The sequence below is a fragment of the Salmo salar genome, chromosome ssa16 (assembly GCF_905237065.1).
Source record: "Salmo salar chromosome ssa16, Ssal_v3.1, whole genome shotgun sequence".
In the NCBI taxonomy this organism is placed as follows: domain Eukaryota; kingdom Metazoa; phylum Chordata; class Actinopteri; order Salmoniformes; family Salmonidae; genus Salmo; species Salmo salar.
The window spans coordinates 6,085,253-6,106,005 of NC_059457.1; the positions used below are offsets into that span (position 1 = coordinate 6,085,253).

At 42.0% G+C, this 20,753-nt stretch overlaps 2 protein-coding genes across 2 annotated transcripts; both read right to left on the reverse strand.

The window, feature by feature from the left end:
- Window positions 1-1,177: 1,177 nt before the first annotated feature.
- On the reverse strand, window positions 1,178-4,760 carry LOC106573153 (fibroblast growth factor 4B-like). The gene is made up of 3 exons (XM_014147865.2): window positions 4,212-4,760; window positions 3,183-3,286; window positions 1,178-2,839 (listed from the first exon to the last, which is right to left on the reverse strand). The coding sequence occupies exons 1-3, from the start codon at window positions 4,510-4,512 to the stop codon at window positions 2,663-2,665; spliced, it is 582 nt and encodes a 193-aa protein (XP_014003340.1). The 5' UTR covers window positions 4,513-4,760; the 3' UTR covers window positions 1,178-2,662.
- A 5,420-nt stretch (window positions 4,761-10,180) lies between these two features.
- Window positions 10,181-11,895, reverse strand: LOC100195676 (fibroblast growth factor 3). The gene is made up of 3 exons (NM_001140705.1): window positions 11,343-11,895; window positions 10,898-11,001; window positions 10,181-10,732 (listed from the first exon to the last, which is right to left on the reverse strand). Exons 1-3 carry the CDS (start codon window positions 11,608-11,610, stop codon window positions 10,358-10,360), a joined length of 747 nt encoding a protein of 248 aa, NP_001134177.1. The 5' UTR covers window positions 11,611-11,895; the 3' UTR covers window positions 10,181-10,357.
- Between the last annotated feature and the right edge of the window lie 8,858 nt (window positions 11,896-20,753).

The following is a 20,753-nucleotide window of genomic DNA, read 5'->3' on the forward strand; positions in this document are numbered from 1 at the left end:
ATCTTTATGGTGGAAAAGAGAAGAGGCCCAAAACGCTTGTGTCGGGATTGGACACTTCTCTCTGTGATGTTTTGAATATACTAAAGGCTTAGGGCCATTGTAGATGTTGCATGGTAAACTGTCACAAGGCTAATTTACATGAGCTGATCACTATGTAACCTTATGAATGTAGCTATGACTACATAGTGAATGGCGGATTAATCAAGTAGAGTATGTATAGAAGCTGAGCGGGCCCAAAGAGGGAGGCAGGACTGGTGCTCTACTGTCCTACTGTACATGCATTCATTCATTGAAATCACACTCTCATATTGACGAATGCTTTGTCCTCCATTCACACTGTCTCAGCCTGCCACAAGGAAAACAATTTAGTCATGTTTATCCCTATTAGCATAGCCAATTTACTGATGAGATTTCAGCAGCATTACCACTTTAGAGAGGTGTGAATGCAACAGGCTTTTAACATGTTAAATCCAAGCATACAAATTACCCCATTGTCCCAATGATCTGCATGGCCGACCTCCGCACCCTGCATGGTGACCTCCAGTGTGGATTTGCTGTTGATTTTGAGTTCAAGTGTCACTGAAAGTTAGCTTAGAAATCAATCCTGCTATGTTTCACTGTGGTTTCAATGAGTGAAACAAACACGAAACAGAGATGAATTTAATATGAATTTCTAGGTTGAATGAAAGTTATTTTGCAGGTCTGAAAATGTATGGAAATCACAGCGAGGTAGAATCGTTTAAAAGCATCATTACTCGTCTTTCACGTCTTGATTTTTTTTGTCTGTTCTGAAAATGCATTGCAAGACGGTCACAGTTGGGGAACACCATTATTTAGTGAAACTGACTGAAGCGTCATAGTTTGAAGTCTGAACTGTATACGTGTGAGTCACCATTCAGAAGAGCACACTGCGTAACACTTCCTTGTTATGGGACCGTGTGATAGGCCTATGTCCCCCAGGCTATGTATTGCACCAATCAGTACTTGAAAAGGCTTTCTACATTTCTGAAAGTGCTGTGGGTCATGAGTGTGGACAAATGATCTGTGATATGTTTATATTTTATATAGGCTCTAATAAGAAATTGGGGCATTATTCACAGACACGTCTGTTGTAGATCAAGACGTTTCCACTTTTCAATGCACTCCTTTCTAGAAGAAAGCAATCCACACTACATAGTCTATGCTGCAGAACATAATTTATTGACTTTCTTTAAGTATTTTTGATAATGTGCACAGCACATACACCACAAAGTTGAACAGGACCTGTATAAAACTACAGACATAGTTTTGATACACATGAAATGCATAACAGAGGACATAATATAATGTTGAACTGGTTGCAGGAGATCACAGGGGATCGTATGAATGAACACAGTAAGAAACACATCTAGTTTCAGTTTTTTTGTTTACATGTTCATTTTGTGCATCCTCTGTGTCAGCAAGAAAGGACATTCTTCTTGGTTTTAGTTTGCATGAATAAACAACTGAAATCGCAACATACTCCCAAAGCTAATATGGGTTCTTACTATTGACAACTGCAAGGGAAGTCAATTCACAAGGATTTACAAAACCACATATCAGGCATTGGGTACAACAATACATATATTTGAAATACAGAAAACATAAGAAAGTGGAATTGTCATAAATTACTGATAATCAAGTACCTTCACTAATGCTGGATTAGAGAAGGGTCCAGCCAGTCATTTGTGTGCTGCATGTACTATTTATGAAAGAGTTTTTACCATACATGCATACAACAAAAATATAGTTCAACCCTGGACCAGAGTTACCTTTAACCCTAACCGTACACTATAGATGTGCCATCTAAACTCAGATTCCCTCTCTCTGAATGGGTTCCTCTCAATTCCTCTAGTTCACCTCACCAGTGGTATACAGTGTAGGTTAAGTTGTAACTTGTAAAACACAGAAGTGTGGCAACGTCATATGTCATGCTCAGAAATATGACAGAACAACATACTGTAGAAGACACAGAACAAACAACAACATGATCCCTAGAGCTTGCACGTCCATACTGAGGTAGTAAAAAGCTAAATCAATTAGGAATGGAAAAATAACGAGTGGTCTTTCTTACATAGAAATACTGCAGTAACACACACAACTCTGACCAAGACCATACAACAAATTCAATGCAGAAACCCATTTCTGTGTTGTTGAGTTTTTCTAAGTCCCAATTGTCATTGTATCGACCAATAAATGACTAATCATGGGGCCCGTAATTAACTTTGAATGGTTTGGACCTTTGCCATCATTGTCTTTCTTTTTGATGCTGAGACACAACTCTGACAAACTTGGGTCAGCAGTTTCTTTCAAAGTAATACAAGTAAGACGAGAACACTTACTGCACAACCATTGCCGAACAACAATACTTAAAAACAGTGCAAAATCCATTTGACGTTTAAAAAAAAATGTACTCATCTCAAGACACTTATAGCAGCACACATTCCATAGATGTAAAAACAAAAACAATCGTCATTTGTTCATGTTCCCTTTTTACGTAATTCCACTTTCCCAAAATATAAAAATTCTCAAGAATCATAAATAAACAATTGAAATATCACACTCTAGAAAAACATTTGAAAGTGCATTGTTTCCTCTCTCTTTCCTCTACCCCCTGTTGAAGGCACAGTCTGTCTGGAATCATTCAGATCCTCGGTAAGAAGTGTGTCACCGTCATGGCTGGTGTAACTCGGTTACCTTTTTTGGTTTTGCCAGTCTTACTCAGTCCAACATACATCCCTGGGTGTGCTGCAGATTCATAAGCGTTGTAGTTATTTGCCAAGAGACTTTCCTTGAACTTGCACTCGTCATTGTAATGACCCTAGAGAAAGGGTGAGAGAGGAGAGGTTAAGGTCTACAATTAAGAAACAATAAAATAACGCAATGTACCCAAATCACAAAGATCAATCCCAACACTTGGGATTTTGTGGCCAATTCAACTTTACTTTGAAATACCATATACTGTACATGGACTCTAAGGAAAGGAAAGGTCTACACCTTATATTGAATGCACCTGTGGTGTAGCTTATTATGAAGTTCATAAGCTACAAACATGTAAAGGCATGCCAAGACATTGACAATCATTCTGCTGTGGAGACCTTTCATGCAATAAAGTATGTTGTGACCCAGAAATACGTCCCAGAAAACATAGCATGTATACTTACAGATCCATAGAGCTTCCCTTTGCTGTTCATGGCTAGAAACAGACCACTTCGGACTCCAAAGATTGTCACAATCCCTCTCTCCACAGGTGATATCTCAAGGAGACCTGAAATGAGATCAAGAATATTACTGAAATGTTTATTCTGTACACCATAGGAACGTTGTGTATAATCCATTGTTTATGCCAGTCTTGTGGAAGTCTGTAGTAGACACAGGTCTATTTATATCTATTTTCAAACTGTTACTAAACCCCCCCCCCCCCACGAAATTGGTGCATTTCTCCCTTGGCATTAGATGGCAACTAGGCTACATATGAGATAGACTTCCTCTCACTAAAGATCCCAGTATCAGTTCCTGGCAGTTTGAAGTTCTGAGAAAACTTCAAACTGTTATGTCTACGGGTTTACATAATATATATATATAAAAAAATAATAATGTTATCTTGTCTCTGTTATTATCTTGGAGGAATGTATCAAATGTATGTATCAAAATACAAGACTAATGTGTTAGGAAGGGAAAAAAAGTCCAAAACTTTCCTGACTTTATACTGGACAGTCGGACGAGAATAACTAACCCAATTGCACCCCAATATACTGATAGCCAACAGTTATCGTCAAGTCCAAACCAGCAGATCTGGTACGATCCGTGATTTCTTTTGACTCTTCAGAAACATGTACTAAATAAAGCCTTTCTTGTTGTTGTTGAAACAGAGCCGCAAACAATTTTCAATGTCGCGCATGGATCAAAGCCTTGCAAAGAAGACGAAATCATACTTGGCTAAAACACTCCTTCCTCTGTCCTCATGGCCATCGGACGAAAATACTAACACGTGACGTCGATTGGCTAGTAGCCTAATCTAAACACAATATTATGTTGAAGTTGGCATGGTGCCCATTCACACAACCCAAACTCAGAATATGAAGTTCTAAAGTGGTGGCACATGGCACAAACAGGTTGCAGACGAAGAGAGGGGCATCAAACACGTGTGCCCAAAGATGCTGGTTTAAATAAAAGTATGAAACTAAACTTACTGTATCTATTTTCGTTATGTATTCCAGTGATCTTTCCGTCTGGTAAAACTTGAATATGAAACCCAATACCGACGTTGCAATAGAGACGCCTAAGTCTTTTGATGCCCACAAGATATTCACCATCCCGGGTGATTTCTCTCTTTTCCCATGGGTTCCGAGCCAGTGATCGAGAGTAGAGCGTTTCCCAATGCCGCTCAAGTGCGCCGTTCTGCATACCTGCTAACGGGGCAGTGCGCACTGAGCTGCAGACCAGTCCCCACACCAGCAGCGGTACTGGTAGCCAGGACGCGTGGACAGACATCCCTGTGTGGTCAGTGCGGTCTCACGTGTTTGAATTTGTTTTTAGAATTTTCCCCAAACCCCTCTTTCCCCTGTCCGTGGTGCTCACAGGTTGACGGAAAAGTTGTGGAGACTGTGGGACTGACTGAGCCTTCAGTGAACTTATTTTTGAGTCTGCATGAAGTATTTTCTGTAGGCTACTTCAATGGCTCCGCTGAATTACTCTATTCCGAGATGCTTTAAGATCGAGTTGTGAATTGTCAGTCGTGTTGCAAGACATAGCCATGTCTCTCTCTTGACGATACTTATATGTGCCCCGAAATGACATCACACACCACCTACTGTAACAAAAGGTTGCTCTCAACTCAATCCACATGCACGCTAGTTACCTCCGACGCAAAGTCACTCAGAAAACCACCTCCCCTTGTGCACTCTGATCTCGAGTGGCAGGGCGCACCATGCAGAACATCTCAATGAACTCAGTAGTTGCCACTGTAATTTTAGTGTGAGCTGACACATGTAGCCTCTATAAAGTGTTTTGCCCATCCTTTATTTAGTCTATTGTGTCTTTACGCCGCACAAACTTCTCAGACTTCTCAAGATGTGTCCAGGCGACAGGGAGGATTACGCATGAGATCTTTGTCTAAAACTTCATCCAGTATCGACTGAAGTAAAATAAATAATGTATTGCAGGATGCAGAAAAGGAAGCTGAAAAGCCAACAGACTGTTACACAGGAGACAGTTCTATAAATGAATCCATAAAAGCAAATCAACCGCTTTCTTAATATGAATTTCTACTTTTTGACTACCGAAAATAATGGATGGCCTTATCTTGCACAGAATATAATCATCAGACAAAATATACTATTTTGTAAGTATCTCAAGATTACAATATAAACAAAACGTGTAATATGTTGATGCAAGGCTAAATACTTTTCATCTTAAAACAGTTAGTGGCCTTATCAACCCAAGCCTCCTACTGTACCATGAAGATGAGGTATCTAAATTAATCGGATAGAGTTCTCTTTTGCCTATCTGATCAACTGAACACAATGTAATACCCGTAGACTGTACCGAGCACTTATGTACAATGTAGGCTACAAAACCGTTACGCATAGGATGTTGAAAATGTCCGTTATTAGACTGAACTTCTGGCCCATGGTGAGTTAAGTACCAATGCGTAAAACCCCCATATCAAAGGTTCGCTCGAGATTTGAACCCCATGTGTGACCATCCACACCATAGAAAGCCTATTGCCACTTAGCCAGTGTAATACACAACCACCAACCGAGATGACATAGAGGTATCAAGTGACACGCAAGGAGCAACGACTTTTGCACCTGCTCACAAGTTTATTATATTCTTTCGAACTGGGGAATTACTGGTGGAAACAATGCGGCTAATTGTTGTTAAATTATACCTAAAACTAACCATTTCGGAATTTGTGTGGCAAATAATCTAAAATTATAGACGTCTTCATTCATTTGATGTCTCAAATTATGATATTTCTTATTCAATGGATTCAAAACAATCGTTATTATTTGAGGCTGAAAGTTGAATACTTACATATATATATATTTTTTAAATAAAATCTAACCTCTACACTCTCAAGTAGACTAAAATTAGTACATTATCATAAATATTCTATAGCGTTTGTTGACAGTAGCCTACCCCTCTTTTGTATCAATGAAGAGCCAATATCGCAATAATAAGTTTTCTCATTTAGGGCAGACTACGTTTTCTCAGCCGCTCTCCAAGGTGCTGCATTTCAATCACGTGGTTTTGCGTTTTCATCACCTCACTGTGCTGGCCAAGGTGCTGCATCAGAGACGTCCTTGTTACATTTTTTTAAGTGAGAATAATTTACTGAGATGAACAGATTAACAGGCCCTACAACTTTCTTACAGTATCATTACAACAATAAAAACAAATGACCTTTATGTTTTTGGTGTCATTTGGGAACAATAGTTTTAGATAAAAGTAATGTTGCTCTCATGGAATGTAATTTTTGGGGTATAGCACCTCTGAAGAGAGAGAAGATGTTTGACTTGCTGCCTCTAGAGTGCAGTGTCTACAAAGGAACAGAACAGAACCAATCCTATGCTTAACTCCGAAATCACACAGACCATATGCCAATGGATCCCAATGATAACTGACACAGCATGCTAGCAGTAGCCCTGTGTTCAGAAAAATCTCAACACTGCATATCCCAACACTTACAGTCTGGTAGTCTTTATTATTCAATTGTTTTATAGATATATTTACTATTTATTTTAAGAGAATTCTTCAAAAATGTAGGCTTAAATACATCAGGAGACTACAGTACCATGAGTAATGAAACTTGAGTTTCATAGACAAAAAAAAAACATTAAAAATACATAGAAAACGTGTTTATGATATAACAAGTAATGGAGGCAAATAAATAAATTAACAACACAATGGCAATCTATATACAGAGCATTTGGAAAGTATTCAGACCCCTTGACTTTTCCCACATTTTGTTAGGTTACAGCCTTATTCAAATCTACACACAATACACCATAATGGCAACAAACACAGGTTTTTATCAATTTTAGCAAAAACATTTATAAATACTGAAATATCATGTTTACATTGGAAGCGATTACAGCCTCAAGTCTTCTTGGGTATGATGCTACAAATTTGGTACATTCTCCCTTTCTTCTCTGCAGATCCTCTCAAGCTCTGTCAGGTTGTATGGGGAGCGTCACTGCACAGCTATTTTCAGGTCTCTCCAGAGATGTTCAGGTTCAAATCCAAGCTCTGGCTGGGCCACATTCAGAGACTTGTCCCAAAGCCACTCCTGCGTTGTCTTGGCTGTGTGCTTAGACACCTGTTGGAAGGTGAACCTTCACCCCAATCTGAGGTCCTGAGCACTCTGGAGCAGGTTTTCATCAAGGATCTCCGTACTTTGCCCTTGGCATTTCATCAGACCGGAGAATCTTGTTTCTCATGGTCTGAGTCCTTTAGGTGCCTTTTGGTAAACTCCAAGCGAGCTGTCATGTGCCTTTTACTAATGAGTGGCTTCTGTCTGGCCACTCTACCATAAAGGCCTGATTGATGGAGTGCTGCAGCGATGGTTGTCCTACTGGAAGTTATTCCCATCTCCACAGAGGAACTCAGGTTCTGGACCATCGGGTTCTTGGTCACCTCCCTGACCAAGGCCCTTCTCCCCCGATTGTTCAGTTAGGTTGGGCGGCCAGCTCTAGGAAGAGTCTTGATGGTTCCAAACTTCTTCTATTTAAGAATGATGGAGGCCACTGTGTTCTTGGGGACCTTCAATGCTGCAGACATTCTTTGGTACCCTTCCCCAGATCTGTGCTTCAACACAGTCCAGTCTCGGAGCTCTACGGACAAATCCTTTGACCTCATGGCTTGGTTTTTGCTCTGACATGCACTGTCAACTGTGGGACCTTATATAGACAGGTGTGTGCCTTTCCAAATCATGTTCAATCTAATCAATTTTACCACAGGTGGACTCCAATCAAGTTGTAGAATCATCTACAGTGAGGGAAAAAAGTATTTGATCCCCTGCTGATTTTGTTCGTTTGCCCACTGACAAAGAAATGATCAGTCTAGAATTTTAATGGTAGGTTTATTTTAACAGTGAGAGACAGAATAACAACAACAAAAATCCAGAAAAACGCATGTCAAAAATGTTATAAATTGATTTGCATTTTAATGAGGGAAATAAGTATTTGACCCCCTCTCAATCAGAAAGATTTCTGGCTTCCAGGCGTCTTTTATACAGGTAATGAACTGAGATTAGGAGCACACTCTCAAAGGGAGTGCTCCTATCTCAGCTTGTTACCTGTATAAAAGACACCTGTCCACAGAAGCAATCAATCAGATTCCAAACTCTCCACCATGGCCAAGACCAAAGAGCTCTCCAAGGTAGTCAGGGACAAGATTGTAGACCTACACAAGGCTGGAATGGGCTACAAGACCATCGCCAAGCAGCTTGGTGAGAAGGTGACAACAGTTGGTGCGATTATTCGCAAATGGAAGAAACACAAAAGAACTGTCAATCTCCCTCGGCCTGGGGCTCCATGCAAGATCTCAGCTCGTGGAGTTGCAATGATCATGAGAACGGTGAGGAATCACCCCAGAACTACACCGGAGGATCTTGTCAATGATCTCAAGGCAGCTGGGACCATAGTCACCAAGAAAACAATTGGTAACACACTACGCCGTGAAGGACTGAAATCCTGCAGTGCCCGCACGGTCCCCCTGCTCAAGAAAGCACATATACATGCCCGTCTGAAGTTTGCCAATGAACATCTGAATGATTCAGAGGACAACTGGGTGAAAGTGTTGTGGTCAGATGAGACAAAAATGGAGCTCTTTGGCATCAACTCAACTCGCCGTGTTTGGAGGAGGAGGAATGCTGCCTATGACCCCAAGAACACCATCCCCACCGTCAAACATGGAGGTGGAAACATTATGTTTTGGGGGTGTTTTTCTGCTAAGGGGACAGGACAACTTCAGCGCATCAAAGGGACGATGGACGGAGCCATGTACCGTCAAATCTTGGGTGAGAACCTCCTTCCCTCAGCCAGGGCATTGAAAATGGGTCGTGGATGAGTATTCCAGCATGACAATGACCCAAAACACATGGCCCAGGCAACAAAGGAGTGGCTCAAGAAGAAGCACATTAAGGTCCTGGAGTGGCCTAGCCAGTCTGCAGACCTTAATCCCATAGAAAATCTGTGGAGGGAGCTGAAGGTTCGAGTTGCCAAACGTCAGCCTCGAAACCTTAATGACTTGGAGAAGATCTGCAAAGAGGAGTGGGACAAAATCCCTCCTGAGATGTGTACAAACCTGGTGGCCAACTACAAGAAAGATCTGACCTCTGTGATTGCCAACAAGGGTTTTGCCAACAAGGGTTTTGCCACCAAGTACTAAGTCATGTTTTGCAGAGGGGTCAAATACTTATTTCCCTCATTAAAATGCAAATCAATTTATAATATTTTCGACATGCGTTTTTCTGGATTTTTGTTGTTATTCTGTCTCTCACTGTTCAAATAAACTTACCATTAAAATGATAGACTGATCATTTCTTTGTCAGTGGGCAAACGTACAAAATCAGCAGGGGATCAAAATACTTTTTTCCCTCACTGTAAAGGATGATCAATAGAAACAGGATGCACCTGAGCTCAATTTGAAGTCTCATAGCAAAGGGTCTGAATAGTTATTTAAATAAAATAAGGTATTTCTGTCTTTTAAATTAGCAACAAATTATAAAAAACGTTTTTTGCTTTGTCATTGGGGTGTTGTGTGTAGATTGATGATAGAAAAAAAATATTTCATACATTTTAGAATAAGGCTGTAACTTAACAAAACGTTCCAAATGCACTGTATATATACACATACATCATTTAGCAGATGATTTAATCCAAAGTGACTTACAGTCATGCTTGCATTCATATAGGTGGTCCCAGCTGGGATCGAAACCCACAATCCTGGCATTGAATGCATCAAACGCTACTAAATGAGCTACAGATGACAATTATTAAAACAAAGTGCTTTTTGTACAAAATATTATTGGGTAATCCACATGCATCTTTCCAGACATCTTTGTATGGAATGCTCCTCAAGAATAATTACACAGGACATTAATTGCATGTATTTCCGATAATGTGAGTTAACAATAACAGTACAAAGATACATTCAATACATTGACCACTTTATTCATAAGACAGTATAATGCATGCATTCTCTATATAAGGTTGTACATTATTCCAACAGTATCATTATGCCAGTTTAAAGGAGGGAAAGGTGTGCTGGTATCTCTCAGTCACCAGGTAGGTAGTCAGGCTGTGGGCAGTGTGGAATGACATGAGTCAGACTAGTCATCAAACTGCCTGGATATGGAAACATGTCTCTGTCTCCTTGGCCCTGTCTTTCCTATAAGTCTGAGGGCAGTCTGTCTGTACCCTAGACTACTGTTGAACAACAGGTGAACCATGTCATGGTCCTTGTGGCCAAGGACCCTGGGAAGGAAGAGGGAGGCCTTCTCTGTCCTGCGAGTCTTCAGGCCACGCTTTGGCCGGCCCTTTCCATTGATTGACACGTACCACAGCCTCTCAGCGCTCGCCCTTCGCCTGTTGCTGCTTCCTGTTGAGGTGGAGGGAGTGGTTGTCTGGTAGTTGCGGGAGGCGTAAGTGTTGTAGCCTAACTCATGGATCCGCTCCATGAACTCACACTCCTGGTTGAAGGCAGCCTGAGAAAAGAGACATTTAGATGAAACCAAATGCATTACAACGAAAGCTTTATGACTATGTTATTTTAAAATGAGACTGAATGGTAGTCAATTATCCAATTATTGAAGAGAGAGAGAGAGAGGCAGACGGACAGAGAAAGATCTCAGCGATCATGCCACATTTACCGATGCATATAGTCCTCCTTTTTCGTTCATGGCCAGATATCTGTCAGAGAACAGTCCTTTAATCACCACCACTCCCACATCCACTGCTGCGATCTCCAATATGCCTGGATAGAAAAATGTATTCATTCTCATTTCCCGCGACACCAAAACGTCATGGCAATGTAATAACAATGCTATTCTAATGTAGAGACACTTTTGAAGTTGCCTTCTGATCACTCCAATTTACCAATGCATTCGTGACGGGCAGAAAAATGAACTGCATATTAACGTGCGTAATTGGTAAGAAGTGTTCTCGTTTTCATGATCTATCTAGGACTACTTTAAAAGTGTTTATGTATAGGCTATTCTTGTTCGGCTACAGCCTATATAGTGGCTGAACATAAACTTCATATGCATAGCATATAACAAGGCATAAATATACGAGCGTAAGTTATATTGTACTCACTGAAAGGGTTATTCTCCTCCAGGGTCCCGTCTATTCTCCCATTGGGATGTATTTGTAAGTGATACTTTGTGGCACAGTACAACTTTCTGTGTCTCGGTGCTCCCCCAAGGTGCTCGTACACTCCTCCACGCCCCGCAGCATCCCTGCGCTGCCTCGAGTTAAAGCTCTGATGCTGTGGAGTCGATGTCCTAATCGCCATAGAAGAACGGGGCTTTTGGTGACTGGGATGCATCAAATTCAACACTAACAAAACCAGTATTATAACCATTATGGCATGGCCGAAAATAGGATTTTAGTCCTTTTCCATGAGTGCCAAAATCGGAATCAATAGTTTCCATCGAAGTCTTATTAGGTCCATTGATTAATCCACACCGAAAAATGGATACTCTTCAAACATCTACTTTTTACAAACGGTAGTTAGAATTGATTGAAACAGCCTCTCATGACAAATATAGCGCTCACGAGAGAACGTCCAAGTTGCGCGCAAAAATAAAATAGTCATCATTCAAGGCAAGGCACCGTTTTGTGTGAGCTATGTGTGCAGTATGTTAGGCTATGGATGGATAAAATTACATGACATTACACACAGAGGCTCATTGCTGAAAGCCGCATCACAAAGGGCGAGCCAGCCATCTAAGGGCAGGGCTCTCCTCTCAGCTTTACTTTTGATGGATCCAAAACGCCAATTAGACATTCCCAAATTAGACACTGGGTTTCGACATAAATATTCCCCCTGGTCAATTCCATTCCTGGCCACTTGGTGAGAATAAGCTAAAACGAAGACATCGGCTGCGAAGATGGCAGAAATTGTTTCAATTTCTAAACAGCTAGACATTAAAACGTTATTTAGAGGGCAGACATAATAATAAAAAATATATACATATTGTTACATCAAGTATTCATACAAAGAATGCATAGGCTAGACCCCTAACAAGATATTGGTAAATGTTATGACTGATGTCTGTCTGCTTGTTTTTCAGTGTCAAAATACATCTGACTGAATAACAAATATATATTTTGAAGAGTTGGATGTATGGAGTAGAGTTATGGGTTATGCCATACAGTAAGGGTGCGTGGGTAAAACTGGGGAAGCCAGCGGTGTTTACTGTTAAATCATATACCTTGCGACCATGATATATAGGCCTAAAGGCAGAGACAATAATAAGACCTTTGTTTTATCACAAAAACCGAATAGCAACCTCTCTCCTGTGAAGTCCACGATGCAAATTGCATGTACCAGACAGTTGTTTCCGACATTTTCGGGCCACCAAACAACCATTGATTTAGAACCATAGAGAGTTACCGCAAGTTGCAAAGAAAACAGCAGCTGCCTCAACTATTCCAGCAACTCCAACATTTCGGCATCACCAAATCACCTCTGCTTAGTTTAATACAGTGAAACTAAAAGATACCAAAAACAATTTAGTCCAATCAACATAAGCTAAATATGATGTGGCTGTCCATGGTTCTGATTTCTCCTTGCGTGTGTGTGCATGCGTGCGCGCGCGTTCCTGCAAGTAGAAAAACATGTTGACTCACCCTACTTGTGGAGAACCGCCATCCTCCTTGCTTTCATGTTGAGGAAACATCTATCACTATGCCATACAGTACATACAGTACACACCTATATTTTTATGTGTCCTAGGCTACCTTTCTAAAATGCTTTCTCACTAGAAACCCTAGTTAACATTAGTCTGCTACTGTACATATTGAACTTCCATCCTCTCAGGCCAGGGGCACGACAGTGTATGAATTAATGGTTGGATCAGAATTGCAATTATAATCATTGGCCAGTATGGAGAATTAAGTAAAACCACAAGTCCAAATCCCTATTTCTGTCCATGGGCTAATTTCGGAAAGGGACAATTTTAACTAGCTAGCCACCGGAGGACAACAACAACAACCCGATGCAACAATTCAAGTTGTTTCTGTTAATGATGTATGCTCTCAAAGCGATTTGATAGGAGTAACGCCAAACTCTGGCTTCCCATGACACTTTTATTTCCCCCTCCAGGAACATTCACAGTTGAGCTCGCTCAGTTTAACTCAACGATGATTGGCAAATTATTTATATTTTTTTTGTCAAGGGTGGCAAAATGCTCGCTGGCTTCCCTTGCATTCAACGCTACAGGCGGCAACAATGTCATACTTTTTTGGACCAGACAGTATCAGATAGATGGCCTACATGTAGAGAGACAGAGGGGCGCTGTTTCTCTCGCTCGGATGCTTTCTCCTGTGAGATACATTCACCCTCTTGCGAATTGAAGGACAATTATGAAACACAGAGAGCTGAAAGATAAATGATTTTATGTTATTATTGTTTGTTTTCTTGTATTCTTTGTTGGGAAGCCTGGCTTCCCTTGGCTTGCATGAATATACGCTACTGATGCGATATAGACTGCAAGTGTAAAGGACGTCACGTTGCTTTCTTGGCGAGTACCGCTTCCTCCTGATTCGGCTCATACTGAGGCTTGAACACAGGATCTCTGCCTCTCAAACACATCTGACCACCCTCCTGAAGAGTCTTACCCAGTCGCTCCGCAAAAAAGCATGCAAGTGTAGACAGTTCAGGGTTGAGTTTCACAGATCCCCATCTGCTACACACTAAGATTACTAAGGCAACACATGATCAGCCACAGAGCAACGTCCCTGAAGCAAGTTCAGTGCTTTGCATAAGGGCACAATGGTAGTTGGTGGCACCTGATATGCTGATGCAGTCAGATTTATACTGATGGCAGATTCAGTTAGCAGCTCACTCCCACCAAATATGTCCAGTCAGCAGTGGGACTTGAACCGTCAACCCTCTGCTTACTGGCCCGTTTCTCTAACCTCAAGGCTCATTGTTACTGTCCATTCACCTCACTTGGACGTTACACAGAAGATTGGGACTCCATGTTCTCTCCATTCTTTCTCACACTATCCTAGTTCACCGTAAAATATTGAAGTTTGCTGAAGCCAAGATTTGAACCCGCAAATTACTCCTGCTAAAATTGCTTCCATCTCGACAGCGTTGTGGTTACAATCTTGATAATTAGCACCCCATCGTTTAGCTACATATATATCATGCCCTAGGCATTATGTGAGAGTGGGGCGCTTGCTCATGAAGCCATAGATCCATGGCATATTGCACAGAGTGTACTCAGTGGATGGTGTCGATAATTTGCCCGGCCCTTTATAAAATGCCTGTTGGCCACACAGTTTACCAGGGAAATCTGTTGTGTAGTTTGTTCCACTGTTTAGCTCATAGGCCTTAAAAACTGACTATCGTCTCATGTTTTTGCTGGTGACTGTGTCTGTCTGATGTGGTGGGACTGAGAGTATAGTTAGATGAGGCACTTTGAAGTATTTTTGATCTGAGGGCCCGGTTAGGGTTGTAGAGGATCAGGGTTGTTGGGCTTTAGGGTTGGAAGGTTGTGAGGCTGTAGGGTTGGAAGGCTATAGAGTTGGAAGCCCTTCTGTCTATTGAGCCAGGACTGTATAGGGGTTGTCTGTCTCTGAAAGAGAGTAATGTCATTTCTTTGTCGTTTTCTGTGTTTTTCATCCGGTCAGTCTGGATGACGGACAAAAAAATATTTTTCTCCTTTACTGAAGTCTGTCATTGGAGATTATTCTTGAGCGAGAAGTCAAAGTGTTTACGTCGAGTTGAATTGTTTTAATGAGTTCCAGATTGCAAGAGATAAACACTTGTTGATAGAGATCGCCGACCTCACAGATTAGCTAGCTGAAAATACTTACCACCCTCAGGGCACAGCGACAATTATCACTAGGAGTAGGAAATCACCTGAGATAAATGGTTCTGAACTGGTCTATGTATGAATATCAACTGCAGGCAGGCTGTGGAAACACAAGAACTCCAGGGTTAAAGGGTTAAATGTTGTTAGCTTGTTATAGAGCTTTGACCCTTGGCCCCGGATCTAATGATTAGTATACATCTTGCGTAGTCATCAACTTTGTCCAAAATAGAGATGATCCGAATATCAAAAAAAAATATATATATATATATTATTCCCTATATTGTCTCAGAGAATTACACCCCTATTAAGGAACATAATAGGCTTATGACTCAATAATAAACCATTGCAATGCACATACAGGCAGATCACCGACCTTGCAGGTTACCTAGCTGAAAATACTCACCACCCTCAGGGCACAGTGACAATTATCTTAAGGAGCAGGAAACTATACAAGTATAGCCCAGTACATCACTGGAGCCAAGCTTCCTGCCATCCAGGACCTATATACTAGGTGGTGTCAGAGGAAAGCCCCAAAAATTGTCAAAGACTCCAGTCACCCAAGTCATAGACTGTTCTCTCTGCTATCGCATGGCAAGCGGTACCGGAGCGCCAGGTCTAGGTCCAAAAGGCTCATTAACAGATTCTACCCCAAGCCATGAGACTGCTGAACAATTAACCAAATGACCACCCAGACTATTTACATTGACCCCCTTGTCCCGCTTTTGTTTTTACACTGCTGCTACTTGCTGTTTATTATCTATGCATAGACACTTTACTCCTACCTACATGTACAACTTACCTCGATTAACCTGCAGCCCCGCACATTGACTCGGTACCGGTACCCCCTGTATATAGCCTCGTTATTGTTATTTTATTGAGTTACTTTTATATAATTTTTTACTTTAGTTTATTTCATAAATATTTTCTCAACTCTATTTCTTGAACTGCGTTGTTGGTTAAGGGCTTGTAAGTAAGCATTTCACGGTAGGATCTACACCTGTTGTATTCGCGTGTGACAAACACAATTTGATTTGATTTGAGATAAATGGCTCGGAAATGGTCTATGAGTTATTTGTTGCCTGAGAAGTTTAGCTTTGTTCATCTTCAGTTCTATTGATTATGACAAAATATTCATAGATATTTGGCCTTATTTGTATATCTTACATAAAATGCTTCCATTTATACATTTTTAATATGATGTGATTATCCATATATTTAAAAAGATGATCAATATGAATCCTTATTGCTTATAGACTAACACCTCTGCTTTGGAAAAAAAAGTAGTGAAACAATCAACTAACCGCTTGTCACGTCCTGACCAGTATAAGGGTTATTTGTTATTGTAGTTTGGTCAGGATGTGGCTTAGGGTATTTTGTTTATGTGGTTCGGGGTGGTGTTTTATGTAGTAGGGTGTTTGATTCTAGGTTTGTATTTCTATGTGGTCTCTAGTCTTTTGTATTTCTTTGTCTAGTTTATTGGGGTTGGACTCTCAATTGGAGGCAGGTGTTTTCTAGTTGCCTCTGATTGAGAGTCCTATATATGGGTATGTGTTTGGTTAAGTGTTTGTGGGAGATTGTTTCTTGTTTTGCGTGTATGAGCCTGACAAGACTGTTTTGTTGTTCGTGAGTTCTTCGTTTTTGTTATTTTGGTGTTCACTTTATTCTAAAATAAATACAAGATGAGCATCCACATTCCTGCTGCGTTTTGGTCCTCCATTCCCGACGACAACCGTTATAGAAGAATCTCCCACCACAACAAGACCAAGCAGCGGAAGAAGGAGAGGAGGAACGCTGAGAAAATGGACTTTGATATGGACGATCGTGAGAAGTGGACGTGGGATGAGATTATGGCTGGAGAAGGTCCATGGAGGAAGTGGAGCGAAGACAGAAAACGCTACAGGGGAACACGACTGGCGTTTAAGCCCGAGAGGCAGCCCCAATATTTTTTTTTTGGGGGGGGGCACACGGGTAGTTTGGCTGGGCGAGGATTGAGCCCTAGGCCAAATCCCCGTACCTTTTCTGGGCATCCAGTGACTGGACAGGTCCCGTGCTTCGGGGTAATGGGTACTGTGGCGAGGCCAAGTATTTTTAGGCCGGTACGCGCAATACCAGCGCCCCGTATTTGCCAGGGGGAAGTGAGCATCCAGCCAGTAAGAGCGATGCCAGTTCTGCGCTCGAGACCGCCAGTACGCCTCTACGGTCCAGTACGTCAGCCCTGTTCGACTCGTCCTGTTCCCGCTCCCCGCACTAGCCCTGAGGTGCGTGTTCCCAGGCTGATACCTCCAGTACCAGCACCACGCATCAGGCTTCCAGTGCTTCAGCCCAGTCCGACTCAGCCTGTTCCCGCTCCCCACACTTGCCCTGAGGTGCGTGTTCCCAGGCTGATACCTCCAGTACCAGCACCACGCATCAGGCTTCTAGTGCGTCAACCCAGTCCGACTCGGCCTGTTCCCGCTCCCCGCACTAGCCCTGAGGTGCGTGTCCCCAGACTGGCACATCCAGTACCAGTACCACGCATCAGGCTTCCAGTGCGTCAGCCCAGCCTCGAGAGTTCGGCAATAGTGTGCAGTCCAGAGTATCCGGCAATAGTGTGCAGTCCAGAGTATCCGGCAACAGTGTGCAGTCCAGAGTATCCGGCAACAGTGTGCAGTACAGAGTATCCGGCAACAGTGTGCAGTCCAGAGTATCCGGCAACAGTGTGCAGTCCAGAGTATCCGGCAACAGTGTGCAGTCCAGAGTATCCGGCAACAGTGTCTAGTCCGGAACCGAGGGAGTCTGCCTGCGACCCGGAACCGAGGGAGTCTGCCTGCGACCCCGGAACCGAGGGGGTCTGCCTGCGCCCCGGAACCGAGGGGGTCTGCCTGCGCCCCGGAACCGAGGGGGTCTGCCTGCGCCCCGGAACCGAGGGGGTCTGCCTATGACCCGGAACCAAGGGAGTCTGTTAATGATCCGGAACTAAATAGGATTTACTGTGTATCAAATGAGTCTGCCTACAGTGTGGAACGGAAGAGGTCTGCCTACGATCCGGAACGATGGGAGTCTGCCTACGGCCCGAAACTGAGCAAGTCTGTCTGCATTCTGGAGGACAGTAGGCCGGAGCCAGAACCACCTCCTGTATAGGTGGGTTGGGGAGGGGGGGTGTAGCACAAGTGCCGTTGGTGACGGCAGCCACCCTCCCTTCCCTCCCTTTAGTTTAGGGGGATTTTTTTGTTTGTTGTTTTGGGTTTTTTGTTTAGTTATGAGGTGCATCCGGGGTCTGCACCTTTAGGGGGGGTACTGTCACGTGGCAGAGGGTATTTTGTTTGTGGTTCGGGGTGGTGTTTTATGTAGTAGGGTGTTTGATTTATTATTTTCCGGGTTTTTGGGGTTATGTTCTAGGTTTGTATTTCTATGTGGTCTCTAGTCTTTTGTATTTCTTTGTCTAATTTATTGGGGTTGGACTCTAAATTGGAGGCAGGTGTTTTCTAGTTGCCTCTGATTGAGAGTCCTATATATGGGTACGTGTTTGGTTAAGTGTTTGTGGGAGATTGTTTCTTGTTTTGCGTGTGTGAGCCTGACAAGACTGTTTTGTTGTTCGTGAGTTCTTCGTTTTTGTTATTTTGGTGTTCACTTTATTCTAAAATAAATACAAGATGAGCATCCACATTCCTGCTGCGTTTTGGTCCTCCATTCCCGACGACAACCGTTACACCGCTCATATAGAGGCAGTTGATTTGAATGTGGTAAATGATCATATCCATCTGGTATGCTCCTTCAGGCAGATCTTATCTGAGCTGCAGGGAGAATGCAGGGAGCATGCACCCAGCATGGGGGAGGACTGACAGTAAAGAAGAAGCAGAACGTTGTTAAATGAACCAGATGCTTTCTAATCTGTAATTTAGCAAGTGTTATATTTTGATGCTCTGCGTTCTCTCAACCAGTTGGTTGGCTCCTCTCTCTGAACATCATCTGGAAAGTAGAAATTATGACACATTCTGGTATCCCTATAGTATTATCAGAACATTATAATGGTTTTGGAAGTGAGAATTCTAACAGATTGTCTCACAAATCGCAACAATGCAACATGCAAAATAAATAATTTCAGGAGGGATCTTTGGTATCACAGATATGAGTATGACTGAAAGTGGGTTTTTCATCAGGTTCACTACTCATACATGGTATTATACCTCCTTGATTTTTGTCTCTTGAAGTCATCAGTAAACATAGCATAGCCATGATACAGTCGGGATAACTATCGCCTCCACAGTGGCCCTTAGGGGCAAAGTACCTCCCCACCCGGCACCCCCCATAGACGTAATTGGTATGTAGTGCACCGAACCCCTCCATTCTCAATGCAATTAAGATCACTCAATGTTCAAACAGTATTAATTCACATGCCAACCAAGCAGGCGTAAGTACTGCATACACAGTACATTATCATCCACTCCAGCTTTACAAAGACACTGCCTTTGTCTCCATAGTCTAAAGATGTGTCTCAAATGGAACCCTACTCCATATGGGCTCTGGTAACAAGTAGTGCACTATATAGGGCATCGGGCGCTATTTGGGACGCAACCTAAGTATGGAGAGGCTCTACTTATCAGCTCAATAGAGATCCGGTGTTCATACTTACTACAGAGCCCTGCCCAATCTTAATTACCCCATTCACTGATATTTTTAAAGCATTTTATAGCTTCCCATTGATGTCTTAATTTTGATTATGGCTGATAGCCTACGTGCAGGAGAGAGAGGCAGAAAGAGACGAGCAGCTGCATCTACGACCCTCCAGCATAACTCCTTCCCTTCTTCAGTCGGGAGGTGCACGTGTGTCAGGGCAGGAGCAACACAGGTAGTCTAGACTCTAAATAACCAGCATATAGTAAAATATCCACACAAGCCAGTCATATATCATGAGTCAGAGTACTTTAGGAATATTACTGTAACAAATTACATGTTTGGATTCAAGTCTCCGATCCTTTAACAAAATAAATTAAGTAAAAAAATGGGATTAAGCCAGTGTCTCAGATGAAACTATCCAAGCTGTAGATACAGCTCATTTAAATGTTGATATTTGGTTGTGTTGTTAACCGAACATAATTGAATATTACTTTTGTAATACAGTAAATAGCGTAACGTAGCGTAGTGTTACAAACTACGTGACATTCAACCTTAAAAGGAGTAACACGTCCATGGCACATTTTGAGATTACTGTAACTATACATGTGTTCTTATGTAATCATATAAAGCGTGCATGTTCCAGATAGCATGCATAGGTCGTTGAAGGTCTGTGGCGATCTTTACAATTGTTGTAATAATCTGTGCAGAATCTCGAACAGCATTGATCACTTGAACCATATATTTCGAATGTAATCTCAACTGCAACCAAGGTCATTAGATCTGCTGTATAAATAAACAAAATATCAGACATTGGATTCCCATTTTGAACTTTGTTGTGCTTTTAAATGGTTGAAAGCACAGTGATAACACATTGGAAATTAAACTAACTTTTGGCTGTCTTTTTGAGTGGGTGAATATAGGTTTTAATCTCATTAGTCAACGTCTCAACCAAATATTACCCAATTATCCACGTTGAAATGACGTGGTGTGCCCAGATGGTTTGCTCTTTCAGTCTGCTGAGAATACTGAGCCATCTACAGGGATTTCTATATGGAGCCACCTACAATGGTTTCTGATTGGT

What these genes read in the sequence shown, in the direction of transcription:
- LOC106573153 (XM_014147865.2), bottom strand. Translation starts at nt 4,512, where the DNA reads ATGTCTGTCCACGCGTCCTGGCTACCAGTACCGCTGCTGGTGTGGGGA. An exon ending in ACATAACGAAAATAGATACA is followed by an intron (nt 3,287 to 4,211) that starts GTAAGTTTAGTT and finishes ATCTCATTTCAG; the next exon opens with GTCTCCTTGAGATATCACCT. An exon ending in AAGGGAAGCTCTATGGATCT is followed by an intron (nt 2,840 to 3,182) that starts GTAAGTATACAT and finishes CCCTTTCTCTAG; the next exon opens with GGTCATTACAATGACGAGTG.
- LOC100195676 (NM_001140705.1), bottom strand. Translation starts at nt 11,610, where the DNA reads ATGGTTATAATACTGGTTTTGTTAGTGTTGAATTTGATGCATCCCAGT. An exon ending in GGAGGAGAATAACCCTTTCA is followed by an intron (nt 11,002 to 11,342) that starts GTGAGTACAATA and finishes TTTTCTATCCAG; the next exon opens with GCATATTGGAGATCGCAGCA. An exon ending in AAGGAGGACTATATGCATCG is followed by an intron (nt 10,733 to 10,897) that starts GTAAATGTGGCA and finishes CTCTTTTCTCAG; the next exon opens with GCTGCCTTCAACCAGGAGTG.